Source organism: Hoplias malabaricus, chromosome 13, assembly GCF_029633855.1.
Source record: "Hoplias malabaricus isolate fHopMal1 chromosome 13, fHopMal1.hap1, whole genome shotgun sequence".
NCBI lineage: Eukaryota > Metazoa > Chordata > Actinopteri > Characiformes > Erythrinidae > Hoplias > Hoplias malabaricus.
The window spans coordinates 6,825,861-6,842,498 of record NC_089812.1 but is presented as its reverse complement, the minus strand read 5'-3'; the positions used below and the strand labels follow the sequence as shown (position 1 = coordinate 6,842,498).

General features: G+C 39.9%; 1 protein-coding gene across 11 annotated transcripts in view; it reads left to right on the top strand.

Moving 5' to 3' along the window:
* Positions 1–16,638, top strand: part of cacna1aa (calcium channel, voltage-dependent, P/Q type, alpha 1A subunit, a) — an 86,853-nt gene that overhangs the window by 29,912 nt on the left and 40,303 nt on the right. For 10 of the 11 annotated variants that reach the window (XM_066641929.1, XM_066641927.1, XM_066641923.1 and 7 more), the window contains exons 7-25: positions 1,976–2,079; positions 2,461–2,576; positions 2,906–2,962; positions 3,315–3,395; positions 3,520–3,726; positions 4,099–4,211; positions 4,664–4,776; positions 5,089–5,220; positions 5,826–5,898; positions 6,778–6,895; positions 7,011–7,078; positions 7,443–7,549; positions 8,998–9,139; positions 9,481–9,944; positions 10,328–10,683; positions 11,009–11,147; positions 11,356–11,485; positions 11,664–11,723; positions 11,892–11,998. In XM_066641929.1, coding sequence (XP_066498026.1) covers positions 1,976–2,079; positions 2,461–2,576; positions 2,906–2,962; positions 3,315–3,395; positions 3,520–3,726; positions 4,099–4,211; positions 4,664–4,776; positions 5,089–5,220; positions 5,826–5,898; positions 6,778–6,895; positions 7,011–7,078; positions 7,443–7,549; positions 8,998–9,139; positions 9,481–9,944; positions 10,328–10,683; positions 11,009–11,147; positions 11,356–11,485; positions 11,664–11,723; positions 11,892–11,998 — 2,687 coding nt within the window. The remainder of the gene's footprint in view (positions 1–1,975; positions 2,080–2,460; positions 2,577–2,905; positions 2,963–3,314; positions 3,396–3,519; positions 3,727–4,098; positions 4,212–4,663; positions 4,777–5,088; positions 5,221–5,825; positions 5,899–6,777; positions 6,896–7,010; positions 7,079–7,442; positions 7,550–8,997; positions 9,140–9,480; positions 9,945–10,327; positions 10,684–11,008; positions 11,148–11,355; positions 11,486–11,663; positions 11,724–11,891; positions 11,999–16,638) is intronic. The other variant, XM_066641925.1, reaches the window with a different exon arrangement.

Below are 16,638 nucleotides of genomic sequence, written 5' to 3'. Positions count from 1 at the left end.
GTCCATTGCTTTGGTCACTGGGGTCTTGGCGAAGGAAAATAGGGCAGTGATGTCAGCAGCACCCCATAGAGACCATGACACATGCATGCGGTGCTGCACCTAACTCTATAGTTTTTACATTATATTAAACTTAATAAAGGTGCAGTTCACAAGGAAAGTGCTTTGCAACAAGAGAGTAGAACAAAGTAATTTAAATTAAAATGTAGTGTAAACGTAAATGTTATTGTAAATGTAATGAAATTATAATAATAAGTATATTTCCATAATTGAGTGAATTTAGTCTTATGATGTCTTAAAAAATAATTAATAAGGGTGATACAGTGACACTCATTTTTAGCATAGTTCCTCTTTCAGCCATCCTTCAGTCAGTAAGCCTTGTCCCATCCTTTCTTTTTGTTTTCTGCTCATTGCTCTTAATCCACCTCTTCCTTCTCGTGTTGTCCTCTCCTCTCTTCCTCCTCTCCCTTGTTTCTCTTGTCTCTTCGTCTCCATCAAGCCCCATGGACCAGGCTCTATATTTATCAGGCCCTGTTCAACCAGAGTGATTCTTACAGCTGCTGAGGAAGAAACAGATGAAAATTTAATGGGCAAAAAAATCTGCAAAAGCTGCAGTACATACAAGAGCTCTCAGACATGCAGAAAGAGTGGGAGAGAGGAAAATAGAGAGGGAGTGAGCAGGAAAAGAGGACAAGAGCCGCAGAAAAGGAACCAAGGGAGAAAAGGATATTATTTTTATTTAAGATAGACCTGGGAATGGAGAGATGATTAAAACAAATGCTGGGAAAGACTAATTATGAACAACAAATGACCCAACACAAACTTGCTCTTATATCTTTACTGCATTCATAAAGAAAAGAAGTGCCATTTGTTTTATCTGTTGTATGCTTCATAAAATGTAAAATACTTTTCACAGCTCAGCACTTCACATACTCCTTAATCTTTAACACTCAGAATCACTTTAATTGTCACTTCAAATATATACAAGTGCACAGTGAAACAAACACTCTTAACACTTATGCAGCATGTACAAGTGTGACCTCTTATTAACATTATGCAGTTTCTGGAGGTGGTATTGGTGGTGACATTGTCTGTGTGAATCCCAATGCCGCTTTCCATGGCATGGACACTAGTGAATAAAATAACGTTATACTTTGGATGGTCCTGACTCCTTCCATTAGGAGTTCTTCCTTCAAACTCTACTATTAGGTCACAACGGAGACAAAAATACACTAGATGTCAATATTCAAATGCTGAGCATTCAAAGCAAATAACACTGAATAATGTGCAATAATTCTCTCTGGCAATTGACACATCTGAGGGTTAAAGCAGTAGTTTCCTCTCAAGTCTGAACACACGTCTCTGTTTTAGCCGTTTTCTCTATATTTTTTTCTTTAGTTGAGACCATCTCTCGCCTCCCTGGGGGCAGCCAGTGAAGCATTTTTCCACACAAGATGGCACATAAGATGGCTGACTTTTTGCATTGCCTTGCAGTGACAAGTTGCAGTGGTGCCACAGATAGCCAAGTACAAAAACATGCCCTATTCACTATATAAAGTGCACTATTTTGAGCTTGGTTGAAAAATAAGCCTTATTTGATCTGTGATGTGTTGTTTTGGACTATGTATAAAACTATGTTCTTTTCATGATGTTATATGCAAGCAAATTAGAATATTTCAGGGGTGGACAATATGAAAGTAGTTGGAAAACATAGTGGAAAAATTATATACCTTCTTACTGTCACTTTTAGAAGATGCAAGGCACATTTGTGTACTTTACAATATTGTATGTGTCAAAAAGAAATGTAGATGCTTGAATACATTTTGTTATATACATTAACCTGTATTGTGGAAAGGTTACTGCAGTCACTCAACACTGCAGGTTATGTTGTGTCACTGTAAGTGTGAGTGTGTAATATGGCATCTGGAAGAAAGAGGGTTGGAACTGACCTCTAACCTTTGTGTGTTTGTTGTTCCAGAGTAATGATGCTTCAGGCAGTGCATGGAACTGGATGTACTTTATCCCCCTTATCATTATCGGATCATTCTTCATGCTTAACTTGGTGCTGGGTGTGCTGTCTGGGTAAGAACATAAGCTGCGTTTTGAATGAGGCACAACACAGGACCACAAATCAGAATAGAACTGAACAAAATCACATGTGTCAGAGTTAAAGGGTTGAAATAGTAATGAAATAACATATGATAATATGATAAAGAAGGGTCAAGAGAGAGGGAATTAATTATTACAGGTGCATAACACTATGTAGATGCTATATATGGACCTCATTACTGATAGGGAAAAAAGTATATATTATTAGATAATGAAAACATACTGATAAGTGACATATTCTCCAAGTCGATATCAAACAGCTGCAGCTTCAGCTCTTTGTATAAGAGTTCCTGCTAAATACTGTAAATATAATGTGTGTGTGTGTGTGTGTGTGAATGCGTATGTGTGCTACAGGGAGTTCGCCAAGGAGCGAGAACGTGTGGAGAACAGAAGTGAGTTTCTGAAACTGAGGAGGCAGCAGCAGATCGAAAGGGAACTGAATGGATATCTGGAATGGATCTGCAAAGCAGGTACACGGTTAATACCATCCCACATTACTCTGTGATATTGTCACCCTCAGTAAGTTATTATGTCACTATAGCTTAGAAAAATAATTAAAATAACAAGATATGATAGGGTATAAGAATGTATTATAAAGCTACAACCTCAGAGCTCTGAGAATTTGTTAATACATTTAGAATATTCATTAGTATCTACACAGAACACTTGAATGCTTGTTTTTCAACCCCAAAATCTGGAATGACTTATAGGTGTATAGGTGAAAACAGATAGTCACTGTTAGGCTGTGTTTTAGTTAGTGTCCAGAAGTTATTTATTATATCTCCTCTTTTCTCTTCAGAAGAAGTGATCCTGGCAGATGAGGATAATGATGTGGATGACCGGATACCCTTTGATGGTAGTTTTATCCAGAAACATTCCCCCATTCCTCCTTTTCTCTTTACTTTTCTGCATGTGAAATCAAAGAAATTAAGCCCTATATATATATATATGTGTGTGTGTGTGTGTGTGTGTGTGTGTGTTTGTGTTCTGTCATTTGACACCACTCTAAATTTCTAATTTAGCTAATCACCTTTCTGTGTTTGCTAGTGACCTTAGCATGTTGGCTGATATTTTACAATGCTAAAGATAATAGTAGTCTGTGCAGCGGAAAAACAAATATCATAGCAGTGTCAAGATAACTATTGTGCAGCTTCAATGTTGAATTTATCGTTACTATATATAATGCTGAGGCTGTGTGTGCTGGGCAGGGTCAAGGAGAAGGCCCACAATCAAGAAAAGCAAAAATGACCTACTGAATCCAGAGGAAGGGGATGGAGACCTCACTCTGGGTGTGAAATTTTCCTCATTTCATCATATGGAGTTAAAATATCAAAACAGTTCATGTCCAGTGTTTGCTTCATTAGTTTTGCTTTTGGGCTTTTTCTCTCTTTATCCCTTGCTTCTGTTTTTCAGGTTCCCCATTTGCGAGAGCCAGTTTGAAGAGTGCTAAGCTGGAGGGTTCATCATTCCTTAAGAAGGAACGTAGGCTGCGTTTCTTTATCCGCCACATTGTGAAGACACAGGCATTCTACTGGACAGTGCTGTGTCTGGTGGGCCTGAACACGCTGTGTGTGGCAGTAGTTCATTATGACCAGCCAGATTTACTCTCCGATTTCCTCTGTAAGTGCCTTCAGTTTTTTACTCTACCTGTACTGCGCCATCTTTCATTCTCAGGGTGAATACTAGGAATGCACTGACAGGGAATTTCGAGGCTCAGTACCAGTATTCAATAATCTGAGAGAATTTTAAATTGTAAGTTTTGTTATTTTTATAAGTTTTTACAATATATACAAAAATGAGACACCTAAAACATTTAAAGGTTTATCTTTGAGAGACAGGAGAAACTCTTGTTCCAATCTCATTTTAGATCTTCAGTGGTTTGTGTCCATCCTTCCACTGTGACAAGACAGCTCCAAGACAACCCCCCACCCCACCTTTCCCATCCTTTTCCTGCTCCTTTACTTCTATCTCGTCTTTCTCTCTCTGTTTTAGACTTTGCTGAGTTTACCTTTTTGGGTATCTTCATGTCTGAGATGTGCATTAAGATATATGGATTGGGGACCAGGCCTTACTTTCACTCGTCCTTCAACTGCTTTGACTGCATTGTAAGTTCCCAGCTGTCCTCTGCCTCAGTCCAGTGAGGGTTGCCCTTTTAAAAACTGACCACCAGAAAAAAAAAGCATAGATCATATTTAACGCATCTCAGGGAGTCTTATTAAGGAAATATGTCATCATTTTTTCAAAACACTACGTCCGTAGTGCTTAGTTGATATCTATGAATTAAAATTTCTAAACATTTCCTCGAACAAGGAAACAAACTCAAATTTATAAAACACAAGTTATATATGTAACTTTAATGATATAAATATTATAATCTTAGGTGTTAAGTTAAAAAAGGAGCTTGTGAAATCTCTACTCACACTTTTTGTCAGCATTGTTCAAAGCTCATGCCCTTTGTTCTTGTTGCTTGTCATTACTGACAAACCTTTACATGTGTGTACTGCGTGTGTGTGTGTGCACGTCACTGTGTGTGTGTGTGTGTGTGTGTGTGTGGCAGGTCATATGTGGCAGCATTTTCGAGGTGTTCTGGGCTATGATCCAGCCTGGGACCTCGTTTGGGATCAGTGTTTTGCGAGCTCTCAGGTTATTGAGGATCTTCAAAGTGACCAAGTGAGTCTCTTGCGTCTTGTGTCAGTCTCTGGGTCTTTCCTGTGCCCCAACATCTGTCCAGTTTGTACACCCCTCAGTCTGTCTCATTAAAGTACACGGTTTACCCCCTGACTCCAAATGTTAGTCAGCCAAGACCTGTGTGCTGTTTGAAGTTTGCCTCTTTATTTTTCTAACACTAGAGCTAAGTGGCTAATGTAGGTTATGTGTTTGGATGCTTTTTTTTTTTCGAAAAATAACTCCTTCGCTAAATGCTCAGTGGTTATTCCTTGTGTGACAATGACTTTCCTAATACTGTCTTTTTTACCCCCTCAGGTACTGGGCTTCTCTAAGAAACCTGGTGGTGTCTCTGCTCAACTCCATGAAGTCCATCATCAGTTTGCTCTTCCTTCTCTTCCTCTTCATTGTGGTCTTTGCTCTCCTTGGCATGCAGCTTTTTGGAGGACAGTCAGTAGCATCATTCACTAATAATACAAATGCCACCACTTCCCTCTTGCTATTTTGCCCCAAAAAGGGTATTTTTTCCTGGACCTAATATATCCTTTTTAGGATACGGAAAAAAAACTTAACTTATAATGGAAGTCAGTATTTCAAAAAGTGATTTGATAAATGTGAAGGACAGCAGCTGTGTTCAAATGATGCAGTAAACTAAAAATGGACAGTTAAAATATACTAATATATATACTAATATATGTTCAAAATTTGATGAGCATCTTGCCATCTTTTAAAATGTACTTTATCTTTAATTAAGCCTTCTTGCTCCGTAATATCGTAACATATTGACATCTATTAAAGTAAACTTTTCAAACTGTTTTAAATTGTGCTCCTAGGTTATTCGTTGGGTTGTGAAGGATTGATATGCATTTGAGTTTTTAATGAAGCACACCACCTATGAAAATACAGAGCATACCCAGATAGATTCCCCATATTAACAGTGGTTTAATGGAAAATCTGTGTGAATTGCTTGAAAGAAAATATTAATACTAATAATTTTGCTATGTTTATTATTTACAAATTCTGAAAAATATATTTGTTAAATTTTTATTTTATAGGTTTAATTTTGAAACTGGAACACCCCCAACAAATTTCGATACCTTTCCTGCAGCAATAATGACAGTGTTTCAGGCAAGTAAAATAATAAATCTACATCTAATTTAACATCAGATATTTTGGATTGGACAACTGGTTGGAAAATGTTGTTCCAGATCCACTTCATCCTCCTCATCCTTCGCATCTCTTCTTTGAAGTCTTTCGCTTTCATTAATTGTACTGTCTTTTAGTCTTAACTTTCCTAGAGGAATGGACTTCTGTATTCTGTTGATACTGAAGCTTTTCTCTCTATCTCCCTCTTTATGTGCCTCTCTGTCATTCACTCGCTCCTCTCTGATTTGACTCCTCTCTCTTTGTTGACTTTGTATTTATGCTTATAATTATTATCATGGGCAGCACAGTGGTGCAGCAGGTGGTGTCGCAGTCACACAGCTCCAGGGACCTGGAGGTTGTGGGTTCGATTCCTGCTCCGGGTGACTGTCTGTGAGGAGTGTGGTATGTTCTCCTCGTGTCTATGTGGGTTTCCTCCAGGTGCTCTGTTTTCCTCCCACAGTCCAAAAACACGTTGGTAGGTGTATTGGCGACTCAAAAGTGTCCATATGAGTGAATGTGTGTGTGAGTGTGTGTTGCCTCCAGGGTGTGTTCCCGCCTTGCGCCCAATGATTCCAGGTAGGCTCTGGACCCACCGCGACCCTGAACTGGATAATTATCATGATAACACGTAACAACAAATGTCCATGAAATAACATTTATTTAATACCTAGTAATATAATAATATATAACAAAACTAGTAGAATATTTCTGTTGTGAAAAATTTGTAACTATAGTGTCTGGAATCTTCTTCTCTAAATAATTTACAGTCAAAAATAAAATTCTTCTTGTTTATTGTTTCTCAGGCAGTGTAACAGATACATGACCCACAGAAATGCTAAAAATGGCTTTGTGTTCTCTCAGATTCTGACTGGAGAGGACTGGAACACGGTGATGTATGACGGGATCGAGTCTCAGGGAGGAGTCAAACAGGGCATGGTCTTCTCCGTTTTCTTCATTGTTCTCACACTCTTCGGCAACTGTATCCCAATCCACAAGAACACACACTTAGACAAGATGTCTGTTTTAACGTTCATATTAATGCATATTAATAGATTGTTGTTTCTGGTGAGTTTTCTCTAACTCTGTATCTTCAGACACTTTGCTGAATGTATTCTTGGCCATCGCTGTGGATAATCTGGCCAATGCCCAGGAGCTGACCAAGGTACTAAGTAGTCACATATATAAATACATGCACAATTCGATGTATATTTTGTATGCAGTTTTATATACAGTGTGTTGGTAATATCTTATAAGATGTGTCTGCACACTTGGATAAATAACATAATACTCGATGGTAACCTGTAATGAGTTTTTGAATGACACTCATTTACAGTTACCATGTAGCTTCTTTATTACAAAATTAAACGTAAGATAAGATTTTCTGTCAAGATAAATGGTTTTATACAGGCATGTGTACAGTACTATATGCAAATATAAATGTAATGTATTCTGGTAGAATACATTCTGGATTTCTCATATTTTTCTCTAAAACTTGTATCTTCACTTGTAACTTTCCCTGTATTTAGGACGAGCAGGAGGAAGAGGAGGCAGCCAATCAGAAAATTGCTCTTCAGAAGGCTAAAGAGGTGGCTGAAGTGAGTCCGCTGTCTGCAGCCAATCTCTCCATCGCAGCGTGAGTATCTTTATTTCTCTCTCACTCACTCATTCTTTCTTTCACCCCTCCTTCCTTTCTCCCTGTCTCTTTCTTCGTTACACAGCAGCAATCTTTGATCTCTGACATTTGCCCACCTTCAGTAAGAACTAGACTTCCTTTGATTCTTCTTCTGAGTGAAAGGGCAAATGCTTCCTGTTCTCCCTCAAGGGAATGCTCTAGGAACTCCACATGCTGTTCTCATTTACTCAAGGAATGGTCTTTTATGCACAAAGAACATGCACTGTTGTTTAACAGAATTATCTTTTAAAAGAATGAAGGAATGCTTTGTTAGTTTTATTTAAAGGTAATGGAGATAATTAGATTAAGTTTTTGTCCGGTAAATTTGTCAGAAGTTAGTATGAATCCCAGATAGGGATGCAAATAATTCACTGAATATTTGCCAAGAGACAACTAAACAACAGTTCTCTTTGTTAAATGATTTAAAGGGGAAAAATGTGTGAATTTATTTTACATATTGTCACCTCTTTTCTACTGGGAATTTCAAGGCACCTCATTAAAAGGCCACTTATGGGCTGCGTGTGTAAATGTGTGCATAGCCTGAAAAGGCTGTCCCGATTATGCCCAGATTTTCTTTTTTTGTGAGTGCCTGCGCATTGTGTGTGAGAATTGTGTGAGGGGGTAACTGAGTGATAGAGACTCTGCTGCGTGTCTCTCATGTGCTGTTTCCCTCCTCAGCGTAACCGTTCACTCTGAGCATCTCAACACTTCCGAACCCTTTCTGGACTGGTATTTATGCACTTCTACTCTTCTGAATTATTTTTCTTCTGCTCTCGTTCCTTTGTTCCCCTCCTGTTTGCTCCCAACCTCTGCGCTTTTGGTTGGTGTATAAAAACATTCCTCCCTGCTAGACCCAATGTCTCAGTCTGCCTGAGAGATGAGCTGGATCTTCCACTACATCTTCCACTCTTGCCTCTTCCTCCTTATCTCCATCATTCTCCTATCTTTTTCTTTCTCTCTTTCTCTTTCTTCAACTGACCTGTTTTTCTCTATATATGCTTTTCTTCTTTTCTTCACTTCATGCCCAAATATGTGGGCTTGTACCCTGTAGACCCTCAAATTCTCATTCTCTCTCTCTCTCTCTCTCTCTCTCTCTCTCTCTCTCTCTCTCTCTCTCACACACACACACACACACACACACACACACATTCTTGTTCTTTCATTCTGACGTTCTCTGTGTTCTGCGGGTGATTTTTCCTTATCTAGCGCCCTCGTGGTGTTATTGTGTGAATAGCTGCGGTAGCTATGTGAGTAGAATAGAGGCTCAGTGGTGGAAACCCTTCTACATTCCTCTGTTCCTGTCCATCAGACCATTGAAAATCTTATATAATTATAATTCTCATCTTCAGTCCTTCTCTCTCTCTCTCTCTCTCTCTCTCTCTCTCTCTCTCTCTTTAATACTGCTGCAGTAAAGAACAACAGAAGAACCAGAAGAATCACAAAGGTTCTAAGTCTGTGTGGGAGCAGCGCACCAGTGAGCTACGGAGACAGACACTGATGACAAGCAGAGAGGCACTTTACAATGAACTGGACCCTGAGGACCGTTGGAAGGCAAGCAGAGAGAGAGGGGGCTGCACACCTTTAAAACATTAAAACATTCTGTTCCTGGATGTTCCTTTTATAAACATTTTAAGATGAACTCAACAGTGTTTAAACTCAAATATGAGTGTGTACACTGTGAGCCTAATAATGAATGTGTATTCATGCACATGTGTGTAATCTTTACTGCCCTAGAGGTGTGTGAGGGTAAAATAATCAGAACACAAGGATAGTCTTATATGTTTTAAATGTATTAACTCACATCACTGAAATACTTCACAAGATGTTTACAGATGTATTTAGTAATGGGTCAATTGTAGATTCATCTACTTAACTCTTATCTGTTCTCTCAGGTGTCCTATTCTCGCCACATTCGCCCAGACATGAAAACTCACTTGGACCGGCCACTGGTGGTGGACCCACAGGAGAACCGCAACAACAACACCAATAAAATGCGACCAGGCGAGGCCCAGCGCAGTGGTCAGGAGCCTCTGCACAAACCTCCAGCATTTCAGCCCACTGGCCCTGTGCGGCCTTTGGAGAGAGGAGAGTCCACCGAGTCCAACAGGAGCCGGAGGGACGGCGAAAACCAAAGCAGCTCACAGACACCTCCAGAGGGCAGTGTCAGAGAGCCCCACCGAAGACGGGCAGGGCAGAATGGGCAGAGTGGACGCTCACGTCGCAGGACAGAGGGAGGAACTGAGTGCGAGCATGGAGATGCAACAGAGCGCAAACAGAGGCGTCACCGTCATAGTGACAGAGAAGGGAAGCGGGAGAGAGGAGAGCAAGGAGAGAGGGTGCGGCATCGTACCCGAAAGTGAGTTTGTACAACTGCTATAATTTATAAGAGATAATTATTCCCTGCTTTTTTATGGTTTTCTATAGTTTCTAAATAGAAAAATCTATATTAAAATATGTTCTTGATGCCATCTCTTTCCAAAAGTAGTTTTATTGAAAAGACTAAGCCATTTTGGTGCTTTATTTTGCATATAACTAAAATAAATATAAGTAATAATAAGGCAGTGCTGGTTGCCCTATCACCTTATACATTCTAAACAACACAGTGCAAATGGCACATCACCATGGCACCCCTGACCATTGGTCTTCCTGTATTTCATTAAGTCTTTTCTGTCATATTCATAAAGCTCTGTGAGTGAAAGTACTTTCCTAAACTACCTCTCTCTCACTCTTTTTCTCCAGGGATGCTCACTGTGGTCCCACTCTGTCTACGACTCGGCCTATTCAGAAGAGTCTGTCCAGGCAGGACAGCCAGTACAGCGAGGATCTGGATAACGTCATGAATAACAAGCTGGCCACTCAGCCGCTGGTGCCCCCTACCTCCCGCAAACACTCCACACCTCACAGCAGCCTGCTGAGCCTAACCAACAGCAGCCACGGCACTCACATGGGCATAGAGAGCAGCCTCACCCACAGCAACCCCACCTGCACCACCACCAACCTTGCCAATATCGCCAACCTTGCAAACCTGGATAAGTCTGAATACACCGCCATAGACATGCCGCCAATCTTCCCATCCACGAATGCTATCCTGCAGGGTATAAAAGAATGATTTTATACATATTTTAGTCTTATTTGCTGTAAAACTGACGTTAGTCTGTTGAAAGCAGTGATTCCAAAGCGTTGGTATGTGGCTAGAAGAAGGGGAATGTGGGTGACTTTTTGATATCTCCAGAATGGAAGATTGAACCGATGTTGTGACAAAAGGGTGGTATTGCTGTGTCAGTGTAGTCCATATGGAGGGCTTTTGAGAGAGTAATGTGGAGTCTGTATTGAACAGTTGTTCTGTAGATTGCCCTGATGTCCTTTGACGTGTGAAAATCTCTGCCTCAGCTTTTTCTTTTGCTTGACTCCATCTTACAGTCAATAAGAATGCCAACACAGAGCCACTGCCAAAGAAGGAAGACACAAAATGTGATGATGACGATGATGATAAAGATGATGGAGGGCCTAAACCCATGCCTCCTTATAGCTCCATGTTCATCCTGTCCACAACCAACCCGTGAGTATATACCAAATTGAACTGTAAATCCATCAGTGAACATCTTGCCAGACTAAATCCTTCTGTAATTGTTTACCCTTTGAAGCACAATTTTAAGGTGAATTATACATTATATTTTAAGTAGTTATGAGTATGGAATATCACTATAGATAATTATGTTTATGAAACTAAAACTTGGTGTTTGTATTTTTTTATGTATGTGTTGTAGATTTCGGAGGTTGTGTCATTATATTGTAACTCTGCGATATTTTGAGATGTGTATTCTACTGGTCATTGCTATGAGCAGCATTGCTCTAGCCGCTGAAGACCCCGTGTGGCCCGAGTCCCCCCGAAATAATGTGAGCTGGACTTCTTGGATTTCTATCTCTCACGCAGTCTGTACAAAAATCACTGTCGCTATCTTTGAGAGGCTGTATTTTTACATCTGGATATACATTAACTCTGTAACCGTTTCAGTGCATTAATGTCCTGCTGTCTTCTGTCCTTAATTCCAGTGTACTTTTCCTAATTTTTCAGGTCCTGCGTTATTTTGACTATGTCTTTACGGGTGTCTTCACCTTTGAGATGCTTATAAAGGTAAAATCCTTTGATGGAATGTCATGTTAAAATATGCAGGTCTCTGAGTGTGGAATTTATTGTATTCTATGATATTACCCAATAGTGACAGCTTTATAACCAAGTTGAACTGGACATTTTGCCCTCTCTCTCACTCTCTTTCTCTCTCTTTCACCTTCTCACACTCAGATGGTAGATCTGGGTCTGGTGCTTCATCAGGGCTCTTATTTCCGTGATCTGTGGAACATTCTAGACTTTATTGTGGTTAGTGGTGCCCTGGTGGCCTTCGCTTTCACGTAAGTATCCTCCAGGTCCTCCAAGTCTCTCTGTCCCCTCAGCGCCACCCCCCACCCATCCCCATCCTCTATAGCCCTATCAGCCTACACAGGCTAAACAACACATTGCAGCTGGCACAGCCCTCGCCACTCCTGAGCACCAGTGTTCTTTTATTTTATATAGTCTATTCTGTCATTCATACAGTCTTTCTGTCTCACACTGACACTCTTTTGGTCTTTTGGTCTTTTGGTCACTCATACAGTGTTTGTGTGTACAGACCAAAAGTATGGAAGATGCAGAGAGGTTTTTAGAAGAACTACAAAAGACTTTCATTTATCTTTCTAATTATAAGAATAAATTAACCATTTCAGTGCACAAACCTGAAAGATTATATTCTCAGTGTAATCATATGGGTTAAAAGGTAATGTATTAATGAACCGACTAAAATACGTTTTTAACATCTAACCGAAATAACTTGTAACTACTAGGGTTCTGTTGTTAATAGTTAGAGCCATATGTTATATATATAGAGCTACTTTCATTCTGATATGGTTCTTTCTCTTAGGAAATGGTTCTACAGATTGATGAAAACAAGGTGTTTTTTGAAAATGGTTCTGTTTAACTAAAAAGGGTTATATGATTGTTATTAACGCTGGTTGGTACAACATAAGAACCCTTTTTAATGGTATATAGAACCATATACACCACATTCTCCATGAATCTGAAGAACCATTACACCATGAGCTGGTTCTATACAGATGCATATTCATGCATAATTCATTTAGTTTTGATTCAGTACCTTACACAGCAGACAATCTGAAGCTAAAACATGCCTTATGTCAATATTTGCATTTTCAGTTTATTATAAATATATAAATATAAAGTATGACATTTAATCTGTTATTAAATTACAATTACTTCTGAGCTCAGCAAACTCAGCACTATTTCTTCTAGTTCACCAAACTGAATTATTTTACACACAAATGGGTCTGTTTTGGAATGCGTTGCTCAAAAAAAACCTCCCTGCAGTCTTCCTCCATTACTCCCCAACACACACACTCTCTCTCTCTCACTCACTCACTCACTCACTCACTCAGTGTTTAGCTGAAAGAACCCTAGGTGCTTTGGGGTGACAGTGGCACCATCTAGCTGCCAGCATGACAACAGTTCTCTGCCATGTCTGTGTGTATTTTAATCTCTACTTTGCAGGGCTTATGTGTTCCTGTGCATTTCTCTGTGTGTTATCCATTGACGTGTTTGCACTAGATTAGGTGTCCACATATAAAAACGACGTAGAGACTACGGCATCAGTCTTCTGCCTTATGCTGTTTTTAATCCTCCTCCTCCAAAAACGTCCATTCTTTCCCTGTCTCAGTCTTTCTGTGTCTTTTCCTGTGTTTGTGTTTGTGCGTCTTTTCTATGTTTGTGTGTCTTCGCTCTCTGTATCTTTCTCTCTCTGGCCTGCACACAGTGGAGGAAGTGGTGGAGGTGGAGGAGGAGAGGGGTAATGTTTCTTTCTCTCTGTCTCTCTGGCTCTCTCTTTTGCTCCCTCTCTCCCTCTCTCTCTCTCTCTCTCTCTCTTCACTTTCTTCTGTCTTTTAGGGCCATCACAATTACTTGATAAAACGTTAAATACAAAAAACCCAAAACATTTTAATTAATATCCTTAAAGGAACAGTTGTAATTAAACAGCTATTTATCTTATTGCTTGAGGTTGATTAATATTTTAAAGATAAGTTGTCATTACACAGTTTGCTGTACTATTTGTTGTTTACTGAAGTATTTTGGAATAATATATTCCATTAAATAATATGTAGTTTTTATTATTTAATCCATGCCTTAATTCAGTTCTGGAGACTGGTCAGTCTGACATAATCTGACATAATCTGTTGTGACAGCCCTACATTCTTACTCTATCTGTCTTGCTCCTCATGCCTGTCCTGCCTGTCACATGGCTGGCCTCTACTACATTTCTACTACAGCTTTTGCTAATTATCTTACACATAGGACACAAAAAACCCAACCAGGCCAAGGTCAGCACATTTCGTTCACTAACACTAGCCATGGCCTGGCCGAGCAGTTTTACTTCACGTTGATAGCTCACTATCCAGCTGATCAACTCTTGGTAAACCCCGCCGTATGTGGACACCTAAATGTGTTAACATACCTATTTGTGTCTATGTGTTGGTGTGTGTTTGTTTCTGTGCCAGTGATAAATTGTGACAGATGAGTTTTTCTGAGTAACATGAAAAGTATACCTTCACCTGGAATACAGGGCATACAAGGGAATTTGCATTTGCCTAAAACAGTCAACATGGACTGAGACAGATGCAACTTGTATTAGATTGACTTTTTCATTTAATAAGAAGCCTTACGTTTTATTCCTAAGGCAGGGGAGATGGTGCTTTAGAGAACTGGCACAATATAAACATACTTTTTACTTAATATGTTAATTTATGACAGACACAAAAGAAAATACTCTTGTGCTAAGTGTCTCCATAGTTGTGACTGACAACTTGTGGACTGGTAGTTTATGGATGCAGGCCAGACTCCAGGCTGCATTAAAAAATTCAGCCCTGGACCAGCACTTGCAGAGAAAATGACATAATGTGATTACAGCCAATCAGGTCACCCACCATCAGAGCAACTGTGACCATTGGAGATGTGTATGAGTCGCATCAACAATTGCAAAATGCCAACCGTGCCAATTTAGAGCTTGCATAGTGATGAGACATTGTTGCAGGGTAATTTTATAAAGCTCAGATATCTCTATAACTTTAACACTATATACAAAGCTTTACAGACGAATGCTCACACAGCATTATTTTTGAGATCAAGTGCATAAAAAGGGAGTGTGTGATCACTTTGTTGACATAGCCGCCTTTACCCCTACAATAAGGCTTTACACTAATCATTTCTGTACAGAATTGATTGCATCCGGCCACAAAACCATTAGCACTGGGTGAATAGTTCTGGATTTGAAATGCCACTTCAACTCATCTCAGAGGTACTGGACAGAGTCCCATTTCTCAAAAAAAATGCTGTTGTAGTGCTCCACAGCCCAATGTTTTGGGGGGCTTTTTTAGAAGGTATGTCTGTAAACGTTTGGACATACAGAAGCACAAATACACAATGTACACAAACAGTGAGTGGCCTGAGCTAATGAATGTCTACATGACGTCAGTAGACACCAACTTGAATGATATTTTAAGTGTGAATTTAGCCTAAGATAATTAGGTTTTATAAATGTCTCGCTTCAGTGAAAGGGTTCATCGCAGCTCTGATGGGTTGTCAGAGGAAGGCTGCTAATCTTTTTGGTGTCATGGACTTGTGCTTAAGAAATAACCAATATGACATTCAGTGAGTGTGAGTGTGTGTGTGTGTGTGTGTGTGCATTCTAAATGCTCAGTTTTATTCGTATTGGCAAGTAGAGTCATGTGACAACATGTCATGAGACATAGTCCTATGTCACATGATGCTGGGACAAGATGACATGAAGTGTGAAAGGAGGCATGGCAACTAACTCTAATAGCTCTAAACTCAGCCAAGTGAAATTACATGGAGGGTGACAGTGCATGTTTGCATTACTTACCTTCATGCCTTTAAAGAGATCAGTGTGTGTGTGTGTGTGTGTGTGTGTGTGTATCTGGGATAAGATTAAACCACATGACTGGCGATAAAGTGACACGGATGGATTTATGCTCATGAATAAGTATTAATGTCTTATATCTTGGTAAGTATGCATATGTGTGTGAATGTGTGTGTGTGTGTGAGAGAGAGAGCAATATTACCACAGGCATGCTTAGGACAGAAAAAATTGCAGGCTTGCACCCTTTATTTATCTCTTTCTGCTGTATGTGTCTCATATAGGTGTTTTTCCTCCTTCAAACTTTTTCTCTCCCTCCATGTCCCTGTATGTCTGTGTGTGTGTTGGTGTGTGTGGGTGTGTGCATGCATGTGTGTGTCTTTTATCTCTGTCTGACTGTCTCTGACCCTCTCTCATCTCTTCAACCGGCTACATCTCCAGCGGCGGCAGCGGGTAATGTTTCTCTCTCTCTCTCTCTCTCTCCCCTCTCTCTCTCTCTCTCTCTCTCTCTCTAATCCTATCTCTCTCTCTCTCTCTCCCTCTCTCTCTCCCCCACTCCATTCTTGATGCTTGTCCTGCCAGTTATACAGCTTTCCTCTTTCCTTTTTTTGAATCTGTCTCTTTGTCTGTCTGTCTGTGGGTCATCCATCTCCTTTCTCTCTTGCATTCTTTCATTTTTTTCTTTGTCTGCCTAAGAAGGGCCATTGTTAGCCATAGTTAGAGCAGCACATCAAATGTCTGTCCTATTACTCCAAATGTAGTTGATCAGCCAAAACATGTTTGGTGTCTGGAGTTTGCTTTTAATACTTTTGCACTAGTGCTACAATCCGAATGCAGCTATCAGTAAATGAAAGCATGCCCTGCCAGTTAGCATCATGCATACATCATGCCTAAGCCATCCACTTCAGGCCCCAAACGTCTGATTGACTACATTTGAGGAACAGTGTAAATTAGATTTCTCTTTAAAAAATAAAACAGAGATGGGTTTAGTGTTCAGAGATGTAAAAGAGGAGCAAAGAGGAGAGGATCAGAAAGAAGATTAAGTGGGTGGCATAGAAGAGAAAAAGGAAAAAT